The sequence below is a fragment of the Folsomia candida genome, unplaced genomic scaffold, assembly GCF_002217175.1.
Source record: "Folsomia candida strain VU population unplaced genomic scaffold, ASM221717v1 Fcan01_Sc043, whole genome shotgun sequence".
NCBI lineage: Eukaryota > Metazoa > Arthropoda > Collembola > Entomobryomorpha > Isotomidae > Folsomia > Folsomia candida.
This window is the reverse complement of record NW_019091235.1, coordinates 399,683-423,359: the sequence shown is the minus strand read 5'-3', so window position 1 is coordinate 423,359 and position 23,677 is coordinate 399,683. Positions and strand designations below refer to the sequence as shown.

At 37.8% G+C, this 23,677-nt stretch overlaps 4 protein-coding genes and 2 long non-coding RNA genes across 12 annotated transcripts; 2 read left to right on the top strand and 4 right to left on the bottom strand.

Moving 5' to 3' along the window:
- The first annotated feature begins 858 nt into the window (after positions 1-858).
- LOC110861662 lies at positions 859-3,402 on the top strand. Of its 3 annotated transcripts, none has more exons than XM_022110787.2 (6): positions 859-1,522; positions 1,612-1,659; positions 1,742-2,122; positions 2,309-2,588; positions 2,743-3,026; positions 3,116-3,402. In XM_022110787.2, the coding sequence occupies exons 3-6, from the start codon at positions 1,753-1,755 to the stop codon at positions 3,169-3,171; spliced, it is 990 nt and encodes a 329-aa protein (XP_021966479.1). In that variant the 5' UTR covers positions 859-1,522; positions 1,612-1,659; positions 1,742-1,752; the 3' UTR covers positions 3,172-3,402. The 3 variants fall into 3 exon arrangements, with proteins under 3 accessions (XP_021966479.1, XP_021966482.1, XP_021966480.1); XM_022110790.2 differs by having other exon boundaries at positions 2,743-3,055; XM_022110788.2 differs by having other exon boundaries at positions 859-1,530.
- LOC110861663 lies at positions 3,099-6,161 on the bottom strand. Its single transcript, XM_022110791.2, has 5 exons — positions 5,820-6,161; positions 5,678-5,746; positions 5,262-5,605; positions 4,280-4,950; positions 3,099-4,215 (listed from the first exon to the last, which is right to left on the bottom strand). The coding sequence occupies exons 2-5, from the start codon at positions 5,726-5,728 to the stop codon at positions 3,839-3,841; spliced, it is 1,443 nt and encodes a 480-aa protein (XP_021966483.2). The 5' UTR covers positions 5,729-5,746; positions 5,820-6,161; the 3' UTR covers positions 3,099-3,838.
- Positions 6,162-6,943: 782 nt separating this feature from the next.
- LOC110861660 lies at positions 6,944-13,964 on the top strand. 5 transcript variants are annotated; one of them, XM_035844844.1, is made up of 10 exons: positions 6,944-7,098; positions 7,417-7,873; positions 7,956-8,276; positions 8,352-8,373; positions 8,884-9,268; positions 11,534-11,918; positions 12,199-12,478; positions 12,571-12,993; positions 13,272-13,850; positions 13,933-13,964. In XM_035844844.1, the coding sequence occupies exons 2-9, from the start codon at positions 7,426-7,428 to the stop codon at positions 13,840-13,842; spliced, it is 2,835 nt and encodes a 944-aa protein (XP_035700737.1). In that variant the 5' UTR covers positions 6,944-7,098; positions 7,417-7,425; the 3' UTR covers positions 13,843-13,850; positions 13,933-13,964. The 5 variants fall into 5 exon arrangements, with proteins under 5 accessions (XP_035700737.1, XP_035700734.1, XP_021966477.1 ...); XM_035844841.1 differs by having other exon boundaries at positions 12,556-12,993; XM_022110785.2 differs by having other exon boundaries at positions 6,971-7,210; positions 12,556-12,993.
- Positions 13,965-14,047: 83 nt separating this feature from the next.
- LOC118433174 lies at positions 14,048-15,177 on the bottom strand. The gene is made up of 2 exons (XR_004833227.1): positions 15,047-15,177; positions 14,048-14,508 (listed from the first exon to the last, which is right to left on the bottom strand). It is a non-coding gene; the product is annotated as an uncharacterized LOC118433174 (long non-coding RNA).
- Positions 15,178-15,619: 442 nt separating this feature from the next.
- On the bottom strand, positions 15,620-17,106 carry LOC118433187. The gene is made up of 3 exons (XR_004833231.1): positions 16,851-17,106; positions 16,589-16,659; positions 15,620-16,309 (listed from the first exon to the last, which is right to left on the bottom strand). It is a non-coding gene; the product is annotated as an uncharacterized LOC118433187 (long non-coding RNA).
- A 2,804-nt stretch (positions 17,107-19,910) lies between these two features.
- Positions 19,911-21,216, bottom strand: LOC118433186. The gene is made up of 3 exons (XM_035844873.1): positions 20,955-21,216; positions 20,624-20,715; positions 19,911-20,553 (listed from the first exon to the last, which is right to left on the bottom strand). Exons 1-3 carry the CDS (start codon positions 20,968-20,970, stop codon positions 20,014-20,016), a joined length of 648 nt encoding a protein of 215 aa, XP_035700766.1. The 5' UTR covers positions 20,971-21,216; the 3' UTR covers positions 19,911-20,013.
- Positions 21,217-23,677: the final 2,461 nt, after the last annotated feature.

The window sequence follows — 23,677 nt, the reverse complement described above, 5'->3', positions numbered from 1 at the left end:
GGGCGCCGCCACCCCGGGTTACCTGCCCCTATTACTTGTGACCTTTGTGGGAAAGGGTTTTATTCTCCCGCCGACCTCAAGGCACACCTTCCCCAGCACGATGGTAGCAGGGTTGAGCGGAAATGTGACACTTGTGGAGAAATATTTAAGGCATGGAACAGCTTAGAAGCCCACAAAGTCAAGATGCATTCAAAGGACCCGTTCATTTGTGATGAATGGTATTTAACTGCAATCAATTTTGTATGGACAATTGCTAATTTTTTGTAATTATGGAAAAGCGGAGCTACTTTTACAAAGCTGGATGCATTTAAAATCCACAAGAAAGTCCACGGTGAAAAAAAGCACAAATGCGAGGTGAAAATTCGGAACAATCTTTTAATTCTAACGTCCAGAAATACTTTTTGTCAATAAGATTTCCTATTCATTTCTAAAATTCCATTTGTCTTTAGATTTGTGGGACCTGTTTTATCGATAATGGGGGTCTCAAGGCTCACATGAGAACTCACACGGGCGAGCGACCCTACCCCTGCCCCCACTGCGACAAGGCCTTCAAGACAACCACGGGTAGGAGGGGTCATGTCAAGGTTATCCACACTCAGGGCTACGTCGCCCCCACCCCGCACAAATGCCCCCACTGCGATAAAGGATGTACCACTCCTTTCATCCTGCGATGCCACATTCGCCAAGCGCACACGGGGGAGCGGCCCTTCATCTGCGACCAGTGTGAAAAAGGATTCGCGGTCAAGTCGGCGCTGACTCTGCATTTGAAAACGGCCCATGGCGTCGTTCCGGAGAAGAAAGACAGGTTGCCACGATCGAAAAAGGATGCGTTTCAGATAGAAGAAGACAATGATTAAATGTTAGTTATATTTTTAGTTTTAGTTTAGTTTATTTATCGTTAAATTCCTATTTTTTATCATCAATAAATACAAATTGTTAAGGAATTAGTAGCATTTTTCTATGGTTAAAGTCTACTGTAATCATGTTACAAATTAAATTATATACCCCGGCGCCTTGCAAACACATATTTATTACTGACTTATCGACTGATGAAGCTAAGAGTAAATTCAAAATATTTTGTTGACATGACATAACATAAAATCTATGATTAATTTTACTTAAAAACTGATAAGTTTCAAATTGAAACTTTCAATTGAGGGATTTATTAATTACTTAATTTAGCTTCGTGTTTTGCATGAAAAGATGAGACCATGCATGAGACGAATTTTTCATGAAACTTTGTTGTTTAATTGAGACGTGCTTTCTCTTTTTTTTTGGCACGAGTTTGAGTTCGGCTCTGTTGACAAAATAAATAAAAACAAAACTTGCAGCTGCATTTTCACCAAATTTGTATGTTCAAACTTAACTATAAAATTAGTTAATTTGTCTTCTCAAAGGTCATAATTAGATACTATGAATTAGTAACGCTATTGTCCGCCGCTTAGGGCAAGATTATGCTTGGGAGCTGTGTGAGAGTACTCGGATTTGCAGCCGTCATTTTACTGGTCAGGTTATCCTGCAAGTAAACGAGTACTAAACTATTAAACTTGTTTAAATTGCTAATTGAGAACAAGTAATTAAATTAACAATAAACTATGTGATTACTTTTAGCTGGCGTGAACGATCCGTCATCTCCTCAAACAACGTCCCCTTCATCAGGTTCGAATCTGTCTAAATCAAATTGTAAAAAAATTGAATCTTACCTGGATAATGACATCATGTACATTTGTATAATTTCTAGATCTACCCACCATGTCCAACCAAGTCTGCCTTCTTTGCTTACAAGTTAACCACAGCGCAGCGAAAAAATCCCCCACAAAAATTAAAATTGAAACCCTCTGCAACCTGCTAACACTGCGTCGCCATAATTACGAACCTACTCAGTATCTACCTCCTGAATTTGAAGATGACGAGATATGTGAGTTTTGTGACGACTGTTATCCTCTCATCAGTAAAATGGAAGAAATTAGGAACCAAATTTTACTCCTGGAGGAAGAAATTGTGTCAAAAGTTGGTACAATTCAGGCCACAATTTTACTCACTTCTTCCTCCTCCCACTCCCTTAAAAATGAGGAGGATCGTAAAATTGTACAAATTCGTGACATGATTCTCCGCATGACAGGTTTATCAATCAAATTAATTAACTTCATAAATTATGTAAAGCAAGAATCGCGATTTTCTTGAACCCCCCTTTAACATGTGTCACATATGCATTGAAGCCTTATAGACCCCTTCTTGCGTTACATAATTTATGAACGGCCCCATAGTAAATATTTACTTTAAATAATATCATTATTATTTCAATCAGGAGGGAATGAACAGCATGAAGAAAATTTTATAACAGAAGAGGTACACGTCAAAGTGGAACCTGAGACGGAAGTGGAAAATGACGTTGATCCCCTCGGAGATATGGATGACTGCCTTAATCCCTCCCCCCAGCCAATTGTCGACAAAATAAAGGCGGAAAATTCACTTGACGACGACGACGAAGACCCTTTTTACCGTACTTTTAGTACTAGTCCTCCTTCCCCAAAAACGTCGAGGGGGCGGACGTCTCCGACCCCAACTATTACAGCACCACCACTACGGTATGTACGTATATGTGTAAATATGTATTCAGATTTGTATAATTGGATCTCAATTAATAAAAATAAGGGATCCAATATGTTCTGTTTTAAGTACATACATAAATCTCAACTGTTCCGATTTATAATTTATTTCATGCAAATATTCGTTTTTCAGAAAACGAAAGAGAAGAGATTCTCCAGCAGCACGAAAAACGGTGCAGCCTAAAACAGTCAAATTGCAGTCTAAAAAAGCTTGTCAAATAAAATCCTCGCCAGCTAAAAGCACCCAGGATTGGTTAAAATGTCCGGTCTGTGATAAGGTGTTCAACTGTAGTTCTACAAGGTCAAGGCACATTCGTTTCTTCCACCTCCCTCGTGATAAGAAACCATCTTGTGTCGGGTGCAAGCTTATTTTGTCATCAGATAACTCTCTCTTGCGCCATCAAAAAGCTTGCAAAGGTATTTTGTAGCCGGATAAGAATTTATTGGTATGTATCTACATATGTATGCATTGTCGACCTTCACAATATATATTTTTTTAATTTTAGCCTACAATGATTTCAAGCACACACGGGAGAGTGGGTCTTCCATTAGTTCGCTGTGAAGTCAGGGCAAAATTTGCATTTGATTTGACAGCTAGAGGGTCATGGCGTCCTTTCTGATACGATGATCGAAATAGTAATTTATTTATGTAGACGAACAAGCTGCTGCTATGATTGTTAATCAGTATTGCTAAGTTGTCGTAAATTTATTTAACTTATTTAACGAGAGCCTCATTTAAACAGGCAGAGTACAAATTACAAATATGATAATTATATATATATTAAAGTACGAACCATTATTAAATATATAATACAAGTAATAACAATTAATAACCCTGTAATTATTTTGTAATTTTAAACAAGAAAAGGAAGGATTTTATTCATTAAGGTGTACATACCCGTAATATTAAATACAGAATGGTAAGATACTTTGCTGAATTTAAAGATGTCACCTAACAAACTATAGAAATACAAGTTTTTTATGCAAATATTGTGCTCTAATTACATGGTTTTGTACTCTCGTGAAAAATAGACGAACTTCCTTTCCTGAATTTGCAATCCTTGAGATGCGAAAAATAGTATTGTCTACATTTTCGCTGGAATGATTAGAACGTCAATCTTATCTAAAATTCGATTAATTTGTGTTAGCAAGAGGAGTAACGTAGTCCTCATGAATGTAAATATCGATTTTTTATGAACAATTGGATATTTGGCATTTCATAAAGAAACTTAGAACTTCGACCCCAATCCCTCCGAGTTGTAATCTTTATGATCCAAAACATACCCATTTCCCTTAACTCTCCCAACCAGTCTGTTATACGTATCTCGGTGCTCTTTTTCTACTTTTCGTATACATATTACGACCATTTCCAATTTAGGGAAGGGAGACGACGATGTCGTCGATGTCCTATCTTTCCTAGCAGTGGTCTTGACATTCCTAGTTTTCGATTCTTCAAAAAATAGCACGTTGTTCAAGTGAAACTCCATAATGTGAATGTCGTGCGATAATATATGGATGGATTTCAGCACAGGATAGGCATCTTGCAAATTGGAAAGCTTCACGGCATGCAGTCTGCAACCCCCGAGGTCGTTGGCCGTCCAAATTTCTAAACCAAACAAATTCTTAAATGTTTCGAAATAACAATTTCTAAAAATAACAAAAATTCCTACCAAACGTTTCCAATTTCGGCATAACCGGCACTTCCACCTCCTTCCTCGATCCCCCATTGATACACACGCTCACCTCGACCAACTGATCCTTCATCGCCGCCAAAAATCTGACCGCGTAGTCCACCTCGGAATTAAAAAGTTCCATCTGCACCTTTCGGAGCCCCGTGAACCCACCTTTTTCAAGAATTCGTGTCGTCATTGTGGACGTGACTTGCACCTCGTGCAGCTCCTCCCGCCCCGCCACACCGATTGCGTCCAACATGTATGTGGTCATGTCACAACTGACACGCGAATTACTTGCCCCCTTGGGATTGTCAACAGTGGAAAGTTGGAGGAGAGGATTATTTTCCCCGTTGGCAAATTTAGTGTAAACTTTGCCGAGCTTGACGTGTTCCCCGGCCATGGCGATAATTCGATTCGCCAAGGCTTTCAGTCTCCCGGGAGGCGTTCCTATTGCATAGCTGAAGGCAAGCTCGAACTCTACGGTGTGTAAGAAATTGAACATGGGTGTGTTTGGGATGGACATGACCACTTTGCCAAGGTGCGGAAGCTGGTCAGTTTTTTCACGGTTGGTCGTCCGCTCCGTTTTCGGTGGGATGACGATGAGTTTAAAGTGGGTGATGTTCTTGAAGAAGGGGAGTAGCTGGGATACGACGTGGGGCTCGATTATCCTGGAAAAGAGGAAAAACATAGTTATTTATGATGATATAATCGATTGTAGAGGTCATACATATTTATATCCTAAAATTCATAATGTTAAATATTTAATTCATAAGTAAAATTAGTGTGACAAAATTTAAAGTATTCTAATTTCCCAAAAATCATTGAGGCAATTCACGCAGTCGGTAACTTGTAAAATATGTGCGTTTTGTAAAATTATTTTACAAGCTTTTACAGAATAACTTGATCTGAGTAACTTTATGAAAATTCGGAAGCTAATTTTCCTAAGAAATCATCACAAATGACCCACCGATTATCTTACTTTATTTGTGAGTCTTCCCTATACAGAATTTCCAAACAGAGTCGCCTAATTTTCGGGTAGACGACATCCATTACAGGGGCCAAGGACCCTACCGATAACAAATCTAAGCAACCTCGATAGTCCAGAGTGAAACTGAGGGATTCGTGGGGTCGTGGCGTTTGCTGATTCAAACGACAAGCCTTCATCGCCATGATTACACCGTATTTTTCCAACTTGGTCGAATCAAGTCGGATTAGGGCTTCCTGCTCGAGGCGACGAGCCGCCTCGACCGTCCATTTTGGCGACACGAGACAACACGCGGTCAACGAGGGGGTTGGGAGAAAGCGGAATATGTTCTCGAGCACCTTTTCGGAAAATATGTCAAGATATTAGCCTCAAGTATTAAGTTTAGCGCCTCAATAATTAAAATAATTTACCTCTGCTTGAGACAACGCTGTTGCGACAGGGTCAAATCCGTAGATACTCATCTTATCTTAAACGAAATCCTTGGAATAATTACAAATTAAGGAAGGTATTTACTTTTAGATTTCTATTCAGATAACCTTAAAAGTTGCTTACCCTCCACCTTTATTACGTCGATCCGTTTAATTGCGATTAGCACAATTTGTGAATATTGCTATATTTAAACAAAGAACTACAACTTGTTAACTTTCTCACTGATACATTTGCGTTAAAACTCAAGCATAAAGTGTGAATTTCAAATTTCATTCGCTTTTTCTCTCTTCACTCTTCAAATTTGTTACATACATATGGAACTTGGTCGAATACGATTCATTTAAAACGTTTTTGCTAATACATACGTTTGTACTTCGTTTTTATTTCTATTTGTGAAGTATTTGTTTTGTATTTTGTTTTGACAGAAACTTTAGTGGGAAGAGAGATTTCAGATTTTCGGTTGGGGCGACGAAAAACTTTTCTCTTTATATCTTTTTCATAAGAGAGCTTATACCTAGTGTGCTCATAAAATACGAGACGGTTTATATATATTTTTCAGAAATGAACTGGAATATTCTTGCGTCATATGCATCGTCGACCTTTTGTCGATTTAATGGGTCAATGGTGGCAAAAAAGTGGGCTTTGTCGATGGTCCGGTTCCTGATTTTATTATGACCTGTTCCATTTAGTTTTATACGCATTTCATATTCTTAATTCCTCATATCCTCATGGTACTACCATTAGTCAAAACCGCAAGTTAGGGAAACAAAAAAAAAGTGAGTTTGTTCAGATTTAAACAGTATTTGACCTATTTGGTTATACTTGCCGGGGAGGGGCCAAAATTCGAAAAACGGCAAAGGGGGTTGCGGTAGCGAACTTCTCGATGATTGAAAAATATATCGAAATGCTACGTACTACCACTAAAAGATTCGTGCTAATTATTTCTCCACAACCTGAATGCACCGTTTTTCGAACTCCGACACAAAATTCGACATAAAAATGCTTAAACGTTTCGTTTCGTTTTTGCTTTAAACATTATTTTGAGCTTCTTCTGTCAGGGTCAATATTAATGATCTCTGACTTGACAACATGTGTGAGTACCCTACATAGTTCTATCGTAACAAAATGTCTTTTTTTACGATTAATAATTTACCTAATTCACGTTTCAATAATATTTAGTTGTACAAGTGGTGTTCGCTATGTGAGCGTGCAATATCTGAAAACTTATGTGCATACTATGTACGAACATATGTAAAAGCCGGTTTTCCACTGCACCAACAAACCAACTACTTTTTTTCCAGCTGATCAGCTGATTGTGACAAATTTCTCTGGAGATTATTGTGGTAATGACAAAGGATCGACGACTTTTAATCAATCGGATAATGCATAGGAGGTATGAGAAGTAAGTGATTTTATATTCTTCATTTAATGATTAAATTTTAATCATTGAGGGAGGAAATTACAGTTTATTGCATGAAATCAAGAATTTACAAACAAGTACATCCTTGCCAGTGGTAAGTTGCCACCCGGCTGTCAATCAATTTTTCTTCTTGTCTAGCGTTATCCGCTTCCGCCATTGCACAGAATACGGCCGTAATTTGGTGTAATTTAAACGAATAGTAAATTTAAAGGCACATTTCCATTTCACATCATGCAATTCACAATTAACTACACAATTACATGAGTAAATTTGCAATTCTAAATCCAGTTATTTTTACAGATAAATAAAATGACGAAAAACGACGGGGTTTCCAACTCTACGAAAAATGGGACGGGTCATATTTTACGAGATTTACTTTCCTGCACGGTCCTCCTCAACAGGACAAATTTTATCCCCCCTCATCACGATCACAACCTTCCCCAGAAAATTGAGGAGAATAATTCATCCCCAGAATCAGGGTCCTGTTCGATCTGCTCCGAATCGATAAATCTGAGCCCTCTCGCCGTCCAGGAAATGGAAATTCTTGCCAAATTCATTCTAAGTCAGGAGCAAATTTCTCTCATTTTACAAACTGAAGATCATTCTCCAATATTTTGCTGTAAAATTTGCTCCTCTGCGATCCTCTCCTTGGCCAATTTGACCACGCAGATTGAAAATATCACCATTTCTCTGCGTGCCGTTATTTCCAGCAGGAACGGACTGTTCAATAAATTGCGAAAGGAATCCGAAATTAGTGGTAAATAATAATCTACTCGATTATCTAATCTCGGTAAATTAAATTGCAGTTAAGTTATGCTTATGATATTCCTTTAATGTAGAATTGTCCCATGAAATCGTGGCTAATCGTGACAGCTACTGTTCTGGAAGCATTGACGAAGAAGAATTCTCCGTAAAAGTCGAGCCCATCTATGACGACAATGACGACGATAATCGCGACGAAATCACGTCTGATCCGCTTTATGAACCAGACATGTCAGAAAGCGATGACGCCTCCTCCGACGCTGCAAATTCTGATGTCGAGGCGGAATCAAAGTATACGTGCGAAATATGCCAACCTAAGGCCAAATTTTCCAGATATTCAAATTACCTGCGCCACATGACCAACAAGAAAATTCATCCCGACATTTGTGATGATTTCGGTAAGATTTACATGTAAACTTTACATATATATGTGTGAAATTCATTAAAACATGAATTTAAATTTCTTTCAACAGCCATATCAAAGAAAACTAAGCGGTGAGTATAGACTGCAGTCAATTCCTAGAATCTAGTATTTGAGAATTAATCTGATTTCCTACAATTTTTAATTGATTCTCATCCCTTTTCCAACTTGATTAGAAAATTATTGTCACGTTGAAACTTCTGTTCGTCTATTTTTTATACAATCCTAGAGTTTCACTTTCAAGTTAAGAAATCGATTACTAACGAAAGACTCGATGACTCATCGTCAAAATCAGCACATTTTATATCATTTCTAGGCTCTGGAATTTTGTAGAATTACGGACGAAAAATTTGAAGAACAAGTCGTTGCCAATTTTTTGCAAATATGCACTCCAAATTTTCACCGTTTTTGCAAACGAGCCTTTGAAACTATAATCTCACAACCATTCAACTTACTGACAACAAATTTGTCCCGCATTTTAAAATAAATCCCTATCCGAGGCTATAAATGATTAATAAAAGCGTGTTGATCATGGTAATGACGAGTCATCAAGTCCTACGTCAAATTTCTACACTTTTTTGCAGACTCGTCGTCCCTTTAAATCAATTTCCATGTCCAAAATGTGACCAGAGTTTCACCTCGCACGGGGCCTTCCACCGACACAAGAGTATCGCTCACGATAAGGTTCATTCTCAGCGGAAGTGTACCCTTTGCCCGAAAGTCTTCCCGCACTTGAACTTATTGCAAAGACATACTCGCAAATGTCACACTGTTCCAGTTCCGAGTCAAAGAGGGCGTCATTCCTGTGTCATGTGTTTGAAAACCTTTTCCTCATCGGGAAACAGGAATCGTCACGTGGAGTTGGTCCACTTTCACGACAAGACGTCCTGTCCGTACGGATGCGAAACCAAGTTTGGCTCGGAGACCGAATGGGTGACACATTTGGAGGGATGTGACTCCTCAAAAATGGTATTAAAAAAATGCGAATTTTTATTTACCCGTCATGTTTATTAGATATGTGATTTTTTCATTAGAGGGCAGAACCACAATGCGTTTGTAAACATTGTGCCGAGGTGTTCCGCAACATGCTCTTGCATATAGAACATGACCTGCGGGTACATCCCGAAAAAATGTACTCTTGTTCTATCTGTGAGCAAAGATTTACCCGTCAATCTGTCCTCAATGATCACAGCTGTGGGGTAACGGGAATCATTAGCGTTACAAATTCAGAATCCAAAACAGCTGAATCGAAATTTGTGTGCAAAATATGCCAACCTAATGTCACTTTCAGCAAGCATGATAATCTCATACGCCACATGAAGAATAAGAATATTCATCCCGGCATTTCCGAAGATGATATTACCGGTGAGTTCTATAAATAAGAATAATGTACGGGCAAAATACTTCAGGATACTTGTAAATATTTCTTTTAGCATCAAACAAATTCGAGTGCAAAAAATGTGGGATAAAGTACGCCAGCAAAAGAAGTCTCTCGCGCCACATGAATGTTCATTCAGATGAGGTTACTACTTCTGCTCTTGTTTCTGGTGAGATTGCATAATTGGCGAAAAAACTCTGACAAATCCACTTTATCTTACTTAAATTAAATTTATTTCCTCAGCAAAGGCGGCGAAACGGTGAGTGTACATATACTTATTTAAATAGCATATTGCAGATTTGGTATTTAAATTAGCAAACAATAGCCTATTTTTACCACTTTGACTGGATAAATTTCTCTTCTGTAGCATGTTTATAAGACAGGCATTTACTTTAAAACTCCAAATCGAGTTTAGAAATTTCAATTTAAATAATTTGAGTTCAAGGAAAATTAATACATGAAAAATTAATACTTTCCGTGCAATTAATACGTGCTGCCCTAATGCGTCTTTCTGTGCAATCTTAACCAATATTGTCACTAATCATTTAAACAATAAATTTTTCATTTTTTTTGCAGACGCGACCGTCTAAATCGGAAATCAGTTTCTTGTCCAAAATGCGACCAGCGTTTCACATCTTACGTGAATTTGCACCGACACATGCGCTCCATTCATGACGGGATTAAACGAAAATGTACCCTTTGTCCGAGGATTTTTACGCGCGTGAGTATATTGAAGGCCCACATGCAGCAGTCGCATAATGTCTCAAGGTCGACAAAACCAACACGTTATCCGTGCGACATGTGTTCAAACATTTTCACCACGACGACCAGCATGCATCGCCACGTGGAGCTGGCTCACTTTCCCGACAAGACGTCCTGTCCGTACGGATGTCCCATCAAGGTTGGCTCGGAGGTTGAATGGGTGACGCATTTGGAGGGATGTGATTCCCCAAAAATGGTAAAAAAAATTTTGGTGAACATGCGGCATAATTACTATTTTTCATTTTCGTTTTTAGAGTGCAGAATCCGAGCCCGTGTGCGAATTTTGTGGGGACGTGTTCCGCAATTCCCTCCTGCGGATAGAACATCACCTGCGCGAACATCGCGACAAATGCTACCCTTGTTCTTTTTGTGGGGGAATATTTTCTCGCCCAAATGCTCTCCATAATCACAGTTGTAAATGGAAATGAGGAGGTCAAATATTTTGGGAACTCGACCCGGCTAATTTCTGAACTGAAACTGTGGTCGGATTGGCCTATGACCCGATTACAGATAGTTTATATTTTTTGACCGAAAATAAAGACGGCAAAACCTAATTTAAAATTGTTAATGGAGATACATTTTTGCATAGTTTAGTTTAAAATCATGAAAAATTTGCATGAAAACATGAACGGCTTTCATAAGACAAAGTGTGTTAGCACGGGCCGAACGTAAAATATGTGATCAAATTATTGGAAGCAAATTAAAATTAGATCACGGGTCAAATAATGGATTAGCATGTAAAGTTTACATTATCAAGAAATTAATTTGATGAAACCGTTATTATTAAAAATCTTAAAATAATATCAACATCCTGTATGCACGGCCGTCTGAATAACATCGAGTTTTTTTACCGGGATCGTGTTTCACAAAAATATTTAAACAAAATCAAAACAAAATGTGAAATATAGAGTTAAAGTATTAAATTATTTAAAGTTTGAAACACATACTTTAATTAAATTTACTCTGGCAAGTATTTAGCATAGTAAGTTATTTATACTTCATATATGTTCCTCTCATAATTTTGAAATTCAAATGTAAAACGTAATTAACTCTTTTAACCACACATTTAACTAAATCTTTCTTAATTTATTTAGATCATGTCGCAACCACGAGCACTCTCCCCCTTTGTAAGACTGAATCGTGACCCCGAACTGGATAAGATGGTGCAGAACATTGCCCAATGTTTCGCATGTCGCCAAACTTCCGGATTAATTTCAGATCCAGGTCGCAAATACGAGGAGGAAATCGCACTCTTTAAACAAGTCTTCCTTCAGCAATTCCCTTCCGATGGGGGAAACAAATTTCGTACTAATTCGCACCTCTGTTCCACCTGTGTTCCCTCAGTCATCTCAGTTTACGGCATGTACCAACAAATCATCGCCATCCAGAAGCAAATTGACCGAAATTTGCAAATCGTGCGAGATAATTTGCAAGACGTGAACAAGGAGAAATCGAATAATGACAACAAGAAAGGAGAAGGTGGTGCTTTCGCAAAGATTGTCAAAAACTGTGTCGAAATCAGAGCTAAAAATTGTCGTTTTTTTTAAATTTTCACCTTCAAACTAAAAGCGATATACTTCATCATTTGTATAGATAAAAATATTGTCAAATTTTATATTTCGATTCCTTTTAAAATAATCCCAGTATCAAATTTTAGCCTCATTTTCGTTTTTCGCAATACTTTTTTTAAATTTGTTTCTCAAAATTGCTTCAATTTTTGGCATAATAAAATATTAGCACTGCTTTTTGCATGTTTCAGAATCTATCGACTGGTCACTCCTGCAAATGGCGGAAGATTCAGATGATGACGACGACGCACAAGATCCCATCAGCGATCCCATGATGGACATCGAGCTTGGCGTCGCCGTCAGATTACCTTCGTCCTCTTCCGACGAGGAAGAAAACAATTCTACTCAGCGACGACTATCATCTCGCGCCGCGAAGACGAAATCTCTCCAATTTCTGGCCGATACGGAAATCAAAACGGAACCTGATGATTCAGATTATGACAACTACGAGATGGACTTCAATCCTGACGCGTAATCAAATTATGAACGCATTTATTCTTGCAATATTGCAAAAAATCGTGAGAGTTTTAAGTTTGATTTATAAATAGGTATACATACTATAGTTTACCTTCGGAAGATTCTGACTGTGATGATAACGCCACAGAGAAAAAAACTGAGGATGCAAAATCTTGCGAAGTTAATGTACCCAAAATTTCGGTGAAGAGGAAATCCCCGAAAAACAAAACTCCAACTAAAACCATGAAGACAAATGTCAAGCGAAATTCCATTTCGAAAAAGAAACGCACCGCACTAAACCTGCCTGCTCGACTGGAAAAGAACAAATTGAAACCACCTAAAAATTCAGAGGGGATTTATCCATGTGCAAAATGTGGCAAAACCTTCCGTACCTGGCGTCTCGTCCTGGCGCATGAAATCACCGTGTGTAAAATTGTATGGGAAAAGGACACCCTTGTCAAGCTCAACTTCACTGTGCATGAATGTGATCAGTGTGATGCCAAATTTGTATTTAGGACTCATTTGACTAGGTATTAAGGAAAATTTTAAGGTTTTACATTTTTTGCAGAAAAAAATGTAGTTTTTCTGCTCTTAAGTTGACTTTTTCGTATTTTGATAGCACAATCGATCGCAATTCTGTGTGACCGTAAAATAGGCAGTTATGCATTTTTTTATTTATTTTTAAATGTTTTTAATTACTATATTTTGTCAAATAGTGTACTTACATTCTTGTAAAACAAATTTATGTAATTTAATTTGCATTGTTTTACACATGCAAATTGTAATTTACCTTGCTTTATTTTTCCAGGCACAAGAACATCCACCTCAACGTGAAACCATTCACCTGTGAGAAATGTGGTTCCTCCTTCACGCAAAAACAGAGCTTAACCTTTCACCAGCGTGCCTACTGCGGGGGTGTGGACGAAGTCTCCCCCGAAGAAAGGGAAAAATTATTACAAAAAGTTCGACAAAATCAAGACCGTCACAAGAAAAAGCTCAAATTTCCCTGTACCCTTTGCCCCAAGAAGTTCACGACCCAAGCCAAGCTCGACGCCCATGCCCAAACCCCGCACAAAGCGTCGTCATGTCCCATTTGTGGAGAAGAGGTCACAAAAGCGATGCTATTCTCGCATAAAGCGCAGGCCCACCCGGACCAGGTCGGGGCACACCTGAAATGTCCCACGTGCGACAAGTGTTTCTACTCCAAGGGCGGACTTCGGCGACATAAACGAGTAGTACATAACATTCCGGGGGTGGGGAAAGGCAAGGGTGTGAGAAAAGATAGCCGGCTTCGACGAGAGGAAAATGTGGTAGAAAATAGGACGGAAAATGGTGATTCTACAGTTGAGGAAAATTTGAACGATGTGGAGAACGCGTAATTTATAAGGTACATACATACATCCGCACTGCAAAATTTACAATGTTTCCTAAATATGTAAATGTGCATAATTTATTATGTTTTTTTGCAGATATCGTGTACCTAATCTCAATTTCAACGTGGAAAAAAATCAGTGTGAAGGAATTACATGTGTATGCAGATTGAATTAATAATATTTACTTCATAAACAAGAAATGCATGTCATGTTTTTTGCAAATTTTAAAATTGTTTATTAAATACTTCAAAATAATACACAAATCTTCTTTTATAAGCATCAACCAAACACTAAATTTAAATATCTCACGTATTAACAAAAACAACCTTAATTAATTATTAAAACAAGACAGCCAAAATTTGTGAAAATTTCTAAATTTCCAAGTCACGATTTCCTCCCGAAGTATGGAAAACTTTTTCCATCGCGGTGTCCATTTTTTCCTGGGGGACATTATTATTATAATTTCTTCTCCTCGACCAGCCCCCGTGACCTTGCGCCCCAGAAAAATGCGCGTACCCGGACGCGACGGACTTTATGAGAAGGGAAAATAACCCGATGACGACAAGATAGAAGAAAACCAAGCCGAGGTCGATGCCACCCTCGCTACTGCGCCCAACGTCACGGGCAAGCTTCATCAATTCATTGAAGGTGGTGGGAAGTTCCATGATTTTGCTAAAAAATATATTTGTGGAATTTATGTATTATTGTACATTTTTTATGGATGAATATAATTAGCCAATTCACGTAGTCCACCCATACTGAAGCTACATAATTTAGATATGCGAGCAAAAATTTGATGATTCTCCAGTGTGCTCAATGAGAGAGATTTTCATATATATTTATGTACATGTGCGAACTTTTCTATGAGTAAATACGCCCAATCCTACGAGCATGGAAACGCTACTAGTGTATTCTTAAGTTGACACGGTTCTTGCATATTTTATGAACTGGATACATTTCACAAAATTTTTTGACATTTACATATGTACATAATCTTAATTGTAAAACCCTGTAAAACAAATTGTATAATGATTTTACCAAAACCATATAAGACATATCTAAGTGAAGGAACATTTGAGATCGTATGCACAAAGTCTCAGATTCCCATGAAAATTTCAAAACAGTTTCAAAATTTTAGCATGTTTTTTTACAATGCTACCTATAGGATTACATACGTTAATTCATAGAACCACAAAGTTTACTCACTTACCTTTACGTAATTACGAGACGAGACAGATTTTCCTCCACTTGCATCCAATTCCTTTGTGCGACTGACAAAAGTGAAAAACTAGATCTGATCATACAGCAAGTTGCATATCAAGTGCATACATAAAGTGATGCATGTACTTGTACATATGTAAGTAAGTGAAAGTTATGTACAATGCGAATTACGTATGAAAAACCGGATCTGACTCTGAAAATCGCACATGCTCATCATCAACAGAGACAATTATTTATTATTTGTTACGAGAGTAAAACTCCTTCGACATGACAAGGTTACGATCATTGGGTCAATTCTACATAATATGATTGCATAAAAATTACCAGCAAAAAACACACGCGCACAGTTTTCGCGTAGACGAACAACATTTGAAATGCGGAAGTCGTCTCGTCATTAGAACGATATGAAATTTGGTACTTTTGGTCACATATTTTTGATGACTTTCTTGTTTTTATCTTTCAACTAGGTATACTTTTCTACCTGTGACGAATTTCATAAAAGGATCTAATTTCATAAATAAATTTCCCTTGACAAATATTTCATTCGATTATAATTTATTCATCGCAAGTACATTACACATTTTATTAATTCATGATTTGCATATTTATGTATGTATATATTGCTGTTAAATTTTTCAAATTTTGTAATGTTCGCATGTACATTTCTGGAATTGTATTCCAGGAATTTTTCAGGGATCTGTTCCAAATTCCCCAGAAATCAAACTACCACACAACTCCACTGGCTGGTCCCCTTATACAGCGCCACGCAGCCCTTGACCCATTGAAACACTTGCACTGGTGTAAGCCCCACTCCGATGATCGGTGGCCCCCTTATTCCCCCCGCTTCCAAGGCCAACTTTACCGTCTGGGCGCAATTGCTATACAGCAAAGCGTACCGGCTCGTCTTGCAGTACATTTTCCACCAGCGAGAGATGTCCTCTAGAGATGTCCAGCGAGAATTGTCCCACCAGATGGAAATGTCCCTCTCGTTAATGAGCCCTTTTGGAAGGGCGATCGAGTCGTCAGGTTTTCTCCCCTCGGTGGAAATGTCCCCTCGGAGGGACGCCATTTGAAGGGCCTTCGACTCTACCGCGGCCAAACTTCCGGTTCCCTTGGGCGCGTTTGGCTAGTGGCTGATGTAGGTGGCATTGTCCAGTTGAAGGGACAAGTGACCAAAGCCGTCCTTACTGAACCCCCAGTAGAACACTTCCGCTTGCGGGATGTCCTCCCGGTATCCCATGACGAGCTCGGGCTGTGCAGAAAGTATGTACAAACCATTCGTTATAAATAATTTTGGCAGACACACTCTTAAAAATAATGTTACCCCTTTGAAATGTAAATGCACTTCGAATCCTATATTATTTATATAAGTAATTTTATTAAATCCAGGGTAACTTTAACTTGATAAGGAGGAAAGAAAGGTAACTCGCTGGGTGTAACATAGTTTACTTAATATAGATTGAGTTTACTTCTTAAACGGGTATAACATTATTTTTAAGAGTGTACACTTTTCAGTGCGACCTTTGCTTACTTCCTTATGCACAGTTTCCGATTGGAAAATACTGGGAAACTGGAACGATGGAAATTTGAACGATTTCTCTTCTGAATTATGAAGGAAATGTTGCATGAAAAATACATATTGAGCTTAATTAAATACACTCTCATAAAAATTAAGTAAATAAGTTTGCACACGTATAAACGTAAAGCAGGCTTCCGATTTAAGTAGTAATCTTTCATCACGACTCAAACTGGTCAGATGGTTTTTGTAAAATTAATTAAAGTAATGTTTTCACCTGCATATTCCATGATGAACGTATGTATGTATGTGAGTAAGCCAACTTAAGTATTAGCACAATCGAGTAAAATTTGGTACTAAAATTTGCAAATTTGGGAATAAGTTGAAACTATTTTTCGCTCGCGTACATATTTACATACTTCCCAAATCTGTACACTGTCCTTCAATTTATGTATGTATGTAATAGCACCTCTCCGTAATCTGTTGATGTACATGTACATATGTACACAAGATAACTTATCTTCGTATTTGGGAATGTACATAACCAGGGGCTAAGGGATCAAAGTGATAATAAAATTAAAATATGCAATTGGAAGGTCAGGATGCTTATAAAACTGGAATGCTAAGAAAATCTCACACGGTTAGAAATCTGGTATATAGTCACGCAGGTATTGATGTCTCGTTTCTACCGATAAGGTAAAACTTTACTTTAATGCTATTCGTAGATACATGGTATTACTTCTCTGTGTTAATACCATTTTGGTAGCCACATACATACATGAATATGAATACCGCTTGGTATTATTTTAATACCGGATTTCTGCATATATCGCATTTTTTGACATTGATGTCCCCATGCAATTCTGCAGCGTCTGTTTGTTGATACTATGTATGCTGACTTGTATTGAAATTACAAAAGTACGAGAGCTACGTCCTTAAACAACAACAAATTAACATATCCTCAATACATACATAGTGCTTCAAGTGATTGACTTCATTAATTCCGGCTAAAATTACATATATCGTGTTAAGGTAAATGATTTTAATTGCAAATTTATCTTTATTATCACTCTGACTGAAAACTTTACAACTGTTGATAAACTATGCACATACGAACTGGTACACACGTTGTGGTGGTTTGTTTCTGCGTGGTAAAATTTTCATTCCTGGTAATGCCCGTGACTACCAACGTGCCGGTAGAGTCATATATACATACATACATATTCATACATATGTATTTACACCGGTGCCAAAAATGATATAATATGAGTTTCATATGTATGTAAGTGTGTATTTACCATTAGATTTTCACTTGCAACAGTAGTTTTCACGCTCACTATCAGACCAAAATTTTCAGCCTGTGCAAATACATACATATATCATACATCTGTATTACTTATATGCACATTCGAAGATGCTTACACGAAAAAGTAATCGTACATACTTGACAAGTATATAGGAGGCCATGCATAAAGCATGTACATGTATATGTATTCTTGCAAAATGTGATTTGTACCGACATTATGAGCAACTTCGCACCACCACGTCAATTTGTCAATTCGTTGAGAATAAGAATTGGACTTTAGCTATAATTAAAGCACACGTCTCCGGTTACGATGTTGTATATATTACGCTGTAATGTTATAACATTTAAGATCTCGTAACTGTACGTAAGATTGTGATATGAAACTTGACGTAGCGATTTGTAACTTGTTTATCATGTAATTGATCAACCACTGAATGTAACTTTATAGGCGTTTGCCTGAAAAAGTTCAAGAAATAAACTGAATCCATCCATCCATCCATCCACCTATCTTGACAAATATTTATGCAAATCTAGTTTCATTTTCAGGCAAAAAATTTTCTGTCAGAGAAATTTTATTTCAGCACTCAACTTTTGGGGAAATTTATAACATAAAAGTTTCGTACAATCATTCTCCAATTTACACAATTTATTCATATTTATATAAAATAAATACTTGTCATGATGTACATTATCATATTTTAAAACAGCACTTGTGTAATTCAAATAGACATATATCAATACTGTATTCTCGTACACTAATCCAAGTAAAGGGTGTTAATAAAGTCCGATCCCATTTTTCCTATAAAAAAGTGAAGGCTAGTATAAAAAAAACTACCCGTGATACTTACAAAAAATGTTCGACATATTTACCTTAGTATTTGGTCTTGTTACCATTTACTTTAACCATGCCCTCAACTCTTTGTTTAAGGCTCTGTGCTAATTTTTCCAATGTGTCTGTGGGAATCGAATTCCATACATCTTGAACTTTTTTACTAGCTCTTCCCTCGTCCGGGGTTGTGGTTCTTTGTATACATTTTCCTTAAGTATGGACCACAGGTTCTCCAGGGGATTCAAATCTGGGCTGTTTCCGGGCCACACCCCCTTGCTCCAGACCGTTGAAACTTGCGTCTTGATGAGACTCAAACTCGCTTTTGCTGTATGGGCTGTAGCACCATCCTGCATGAAAACTATTTTTCTTTCATTCGGAAATATTTCCTTGTTCCCCATGCTATCGAAATAGATAGGTAATATTTTTTCCATATAATACTTTGCATTGACTGTTTGGCCTTTTGGTATGATATGTAGAGGAGTCACGCCACGTGCACAAAATCCACCCGCTACCATAACTTTAAGCCCGAATTTTGGGACTGCTCTTGATGGTACATCCGATTTGTTTTCTGTCCTGTAACGAACATTTTGTTGGTTCAATTTTGGATATAGCTCAATAATAGATTCGTCAGTCCAAAGGATGTGACTGCGCAATTCTTCACCAAGTCTTTTTTCACTCAAATGGCCACTTTTCTGAAGGAGTTCTCCAAATTTCAGACGGTCATCGATATTTTTTTGTGACATGAGAGGTTTTTTGGTTAGTTTGTAAGCTGTGTGACCCCACTTCGTAGTTTTCACAAATTTTTGCACGGTCACATAGTTAATTTGCTTCTTCTTCTCTTTATAGCGTTTTGAGTCATTTAACTCCCTTGCACAATTACGTAATGAACTACCGGTTTTCTTGTAAAGTCTGTTTTTAATCATTCTCTTTGTGGTAGGTGACACCTTTCTGGGTCGCCCGGGTCGCTTTTTGTCGTGGACAAAATTTTTGTTCTTCCATTTCCAAACAGTTCTGCGGCTGCAGCCCAATTTTTGCACAATTTCTGCAGGTTTAAACCCCTGCTGATGCAATGTTTGTATCTTAACTCTAAGATGCTCATGACTTACACGTTTAGTTGTTCCTCCCATGGTAAAAATTTGAAATAAATAACTTCACTGGTTCAAAAGTTCCAGCTGAATTTGTAACAACCGCGCTCCAAAAAATTCATGGGATCGGACTTTATTAACACCCTTTATGTATTGTTTACGAGTTTGCCTAATATTTAAATTTTCAATTCCAATTTAAACTTCATATTTAGCACCGAAACTAACGCCTCTTCTTGGTCTTCTCGTACCGCCTCACACATCTCTTGACCCATCTGAAAACTTGCAACGGCGTAACGGCCACCCCGATAAAGGGCGGCCCCTCGATTCCCCCCACTTCCAAGGCCAACTTTACCGTCTGGGCGCAATTACTATACAGCAAAGCGTACCGGCTCGTCTTGCAGTACGTTTTCCACCAGCGCGAGATGTCCTCCTCGTCAACCAGACCGTCCGGGAGGGACACCGACTCATCGGGTTGTCTCTCCTCGGTCTCGACATCTCCGCTGAGGGACGCCATGTGGTCGGCCTTCGACTCCAAAGCTGAGCTGAGCAGCTCCAGAGCTGCCAAACTTCCGGTCCCCTTGTTCTGTTCGGGCCAGTGGCTGATGTAGGTGCCATTGTCGAGTTGGAGGGACAGGTGACCCACACCCTCTACACTGATCCCCCAGTAGAACACTTCCGCTATCTTGAAGCGGCAAACGGGCCCAAGCAACGCGTCTAGACAAGGACGTGGTTCCGCCTGCGGTCCGGCTGGCAGGAGTCCCTGTGTATTAGCATTTGAAACCTTTTTTCAAAGCTACACCGGGATTCAGTCGCATGGAAAAAGTACTTACTTGTACCCTTTCTTTTACTGCGGAAAAAAATCTGAAGAGTTGGGACACTACATTTTCGTCCGCTACTTCTGTTCTTTCCTTGGTTTCTTCCTCTGTATGAAAAATTTATACATACATAAGTTAAATAATTTCTAAGTACATACATTACATTTTCCTAAGTTTTAAAGGACCGTGCATAAGTAGAGCATGGTATCGAATTTTAACTCAAATGCTCAGTTAGACGAGGACGCCACAACAATGCCAACCTTGACCCCCACACCGTTAAATCGATCGCATGCTTTATTTTTGCACATGTTCAAACCTGACTTAACATAAGCTTAAAATTTTATACCCGGAGATTTTAACATGATGGACGCCTCCACTGTAAACTAAGGGTACAACTTGGCACCAAAATTGTAGACCACAAATTAGAAATGTTTGTTATAAATATGCACAACAAATTACAGATATTCGTCGGCGTACTACTTCCGAATCTCTGCAAAAACGACGTGTCAAACACGGTACTGCAAATAATCGGATTTCTTTCACACCAGTTTGTCAGCTGTCTTTATGGCCCATTTAACACCCTAGCTAATGATGCTAGACTTTGATACTTTTTTATGTATCCATAAATCTGCTCTTGAACATAACTTAAGTGCTATGTATGAAAGACGTATTAAACCTGATTCAGTGCTTCATTGAATCCTATGTGACTCATCCAGCTCTGGTTAATGTACATATTACATACCTATGCATGTTCTCAAGTTTGCATAAAACCCTACAATTTCGCATTTCTCTGCGATCTGTTTTTGCAAAACGTTTACTCACGATACGACCCTCGACGTCACCACTGCAATGCTATTAGTAATGAGAGTGATGACGTCGAGGATCGTATCGTGAAAAAAATGAGAGTATGTTTGCATATGTATGTATAAAGAAAATCTAGTTATCCACATAACTAGATTTTCTTTATACATATATTTTCTTTATGGGGCTGGGAAATCCCATAAACACAAGCTGAGTTAATCTTTGCATATGAGCAGCACAAGGGGCTTTGAGGCATTAAGATTACATATTTTCATTCTGCCTAAACTTGTGTATAATTTATTCCTACGAATCCTACAAATGGAATAACCCGTCTAAACTATGCATTTATTGACAATAAATTTTCTGGTACCTATTAATCAGCAAAGTGTGAATGCTTAAATTTGTTGCCGAGGTACATACGCATGTACATAAGCTACATGTACATATTTATAAAAGACGAAAGTGAGATATGAAATAATTAAGAGTGTAATTTTCACGTGTAATATGTATATAAGTATGTAGGTATGTATATAGTACTTATGATACCCATATTTCCTTATACCCAAATTTTCATACCCAAATTTCCGAGACCCAAATTTCCGTACACCCTTTGTTTGTACATGCACTTACATGTTTGTACATGTAAAGGGTGTAAATTTAATCTGGTAACATTTTTCACTTCAAAGAAAATGCTTGTTTTTCGAAACTGCAGATATTACAAAAACCAATTTTCTTCAGAAGTTACCTTACTATTTTGTGTTTTCACCACGTACTTCGATCATGCCCTGAAGGTCATGCTTCATGTACTGTGCAAGATGATTTTTGTCGTGCTCAAAACCCACCGGCTACCATAACTGCATAACCTAATTTCAGGACTCCTATCAAGGATTGGTTTAATTTCTTTGCTGTTCTGTATGTTCAATTTTGTCAGTGTAATTTAGGATACAACTAGAGATGCCAGCAAGCCGGCTTATTGAGTTGTGAGTCAAAACAAGCCGGCTTATTGAGTTGTGAGTCGAAGCAAGCCGAGTCAGAACCAAGCCGGCTTGCTTCGACTCACAACTCAATAAGCCGGCTTGGCTTGACTCGACTCATTAAGCCGTGTCAGCTTATGGACATGCATTCTGGTTTCAATAAATGGACAGGAAATAATTATAGAAACCAAAATAACATTCACAAAAATTAAAGTTGACTTTTAAAATGTTAAGCATCCAAATGAAATCATTAATAAAATTATACTAATATCATAAACTACATAATTACATAAATATGTACATATGTATGTAAATAAAGTAATTTTTGTGATTAAATGCAGCAAGTATAAACTTAAACTGAAATTAGATCCATTGTTACAATTAAAAATAAATATTTTCTCCTTAAATTACTATACAGTAGTTTAATAAAATAAATTCAATAAATTTGCACGTTTAAAAACCCTACGAATTTTTAAACACTTAAGATTTATGAAAATAAAACAGCTGATTATATTAGCAGTTTATATTTGAATATCAATATTCGTCTCAATTTTAAATTTTTTATATTGTTAAGCACAAAATCCAATAATAATTTAGTTTATAATTGAAACAAAAATAACATGTCAATACAAGAGGAGCGGAGTAAATATGTTTGTGTACGTATGTACATACGTGTGTAAGCACGAGGAGGCGGAGCGAGCGGCTTATTGAGTCAAGCCGAGTCAAGCCAAGTCCAACTCATTCCAACTCACAACTCAATAAGCCGGCTTATTGAGTCAGCGGCTTACTTGAGGTCAACTCAACTCAGCTTGACTCAACTCAACTCAATAAGCCGATTCAAGCCAAGCCGAGTTGGCAACTCTAGATACAACTCAATTTGCGAGTCATTGGTTTAGAGGATATGGCGACAAAATTCTTGAAGCAGTCAAATTCCCATTCTTTCATAGCGTTTATGTCAATGCAACATGGTCATCCATATTTTTTGGAGACGGATGATTTTTTTTGTTTAGCTTATAAGTTCGGTGAACACATAGTACAAATTCATCGGCAGTTATCATCACAATGGGCTATTTGTGCACGATTTTAATTTAATCCGTTTTATGTTTTTCCGCTCCATTCCACTATTTGGACGAAAACTTCAAGTTATCTCAGGAAATTTGAGTATAGTCATTGATTTTGTGGTAGGTGAGGCCCTTTTGGATGGTTCGGGTCATTTTTCATCCTTGAAAAAAATTTTCTTCCCGCATTTTTAAGACCTTCATCTCAGTTTGATGGTGCTTTTTATTAACAACTA

Coding starts and splice junctions, on each gene's coding strand:
- LOC118433186 (XM_035844873.1), bottom strand. Junction 20,554..20,623: donor CAGTAAAAGAAAGGGTACAA/GTAAGTACTTTT, acceptor GCTAATACACAG/GGACTCCTGCCAGCCGGACC.
- LOC110861662 (XM_022110787.2), top strand. CDS start 1,753: ATGTCCAACCAAGTCTGCCTTCTTTGCTTACAAGTTAACCACAGCGCA. Junction 2,589..2,742: donor ATTACAGCACCACCACTACG/GTATGTACGTAT, acceptor TTCGTTTTTCAG/AAAACGAAAGAGAAGAGATT. Junction 3,027..3,115: donor CCATCAAAAAGCTTGCAAAG/GTATTTTGTAGC, acceptor TTTTAATTTTAG/CCTACAATGATTTCAAGCAC.
- LOC110861660 (XM_035844841.1), top strand. CDS start 7,426: ATGACGAAAAACGACGGGGTTTCCAACTCTACGAAAAATGGGACGGGT. Junction 9,269..11,533: donor GATGTGACTCCTCAAAAATG/GTATTAAAAAAA, acceptor TAATTTATTTAG/ATCATGTCGCAACCACGAGC. Junction 12,994..13,271: donor TTTAGGACTCATTTGACTAG/GTATTAAGGAAA, acceptor TTATTTTTCCAG/GCACAAGAACATCCACCTCA.
- LOC110861663 (XM_022110791.2), bottom strand. CDS start 5,728: ATGAGTATCTACGGATTTGACCCTGTCGCAACAGCGTTGTCTCAAGCA. Junction 4,951..5,261: donor AGGGAAGACTCACAAATAAA/GTAAGATAATCG, acceptor CCTCTTTTCCAG/GATAATCGAGCCCCACGTCG. Junction 4,216..4,279: donor GCCGAAATTGGAAACGTTTG/GTAGGAATTTTT, acceptor TGTTTGGTTTAG/AAATTTGGACGGCCAACGAC.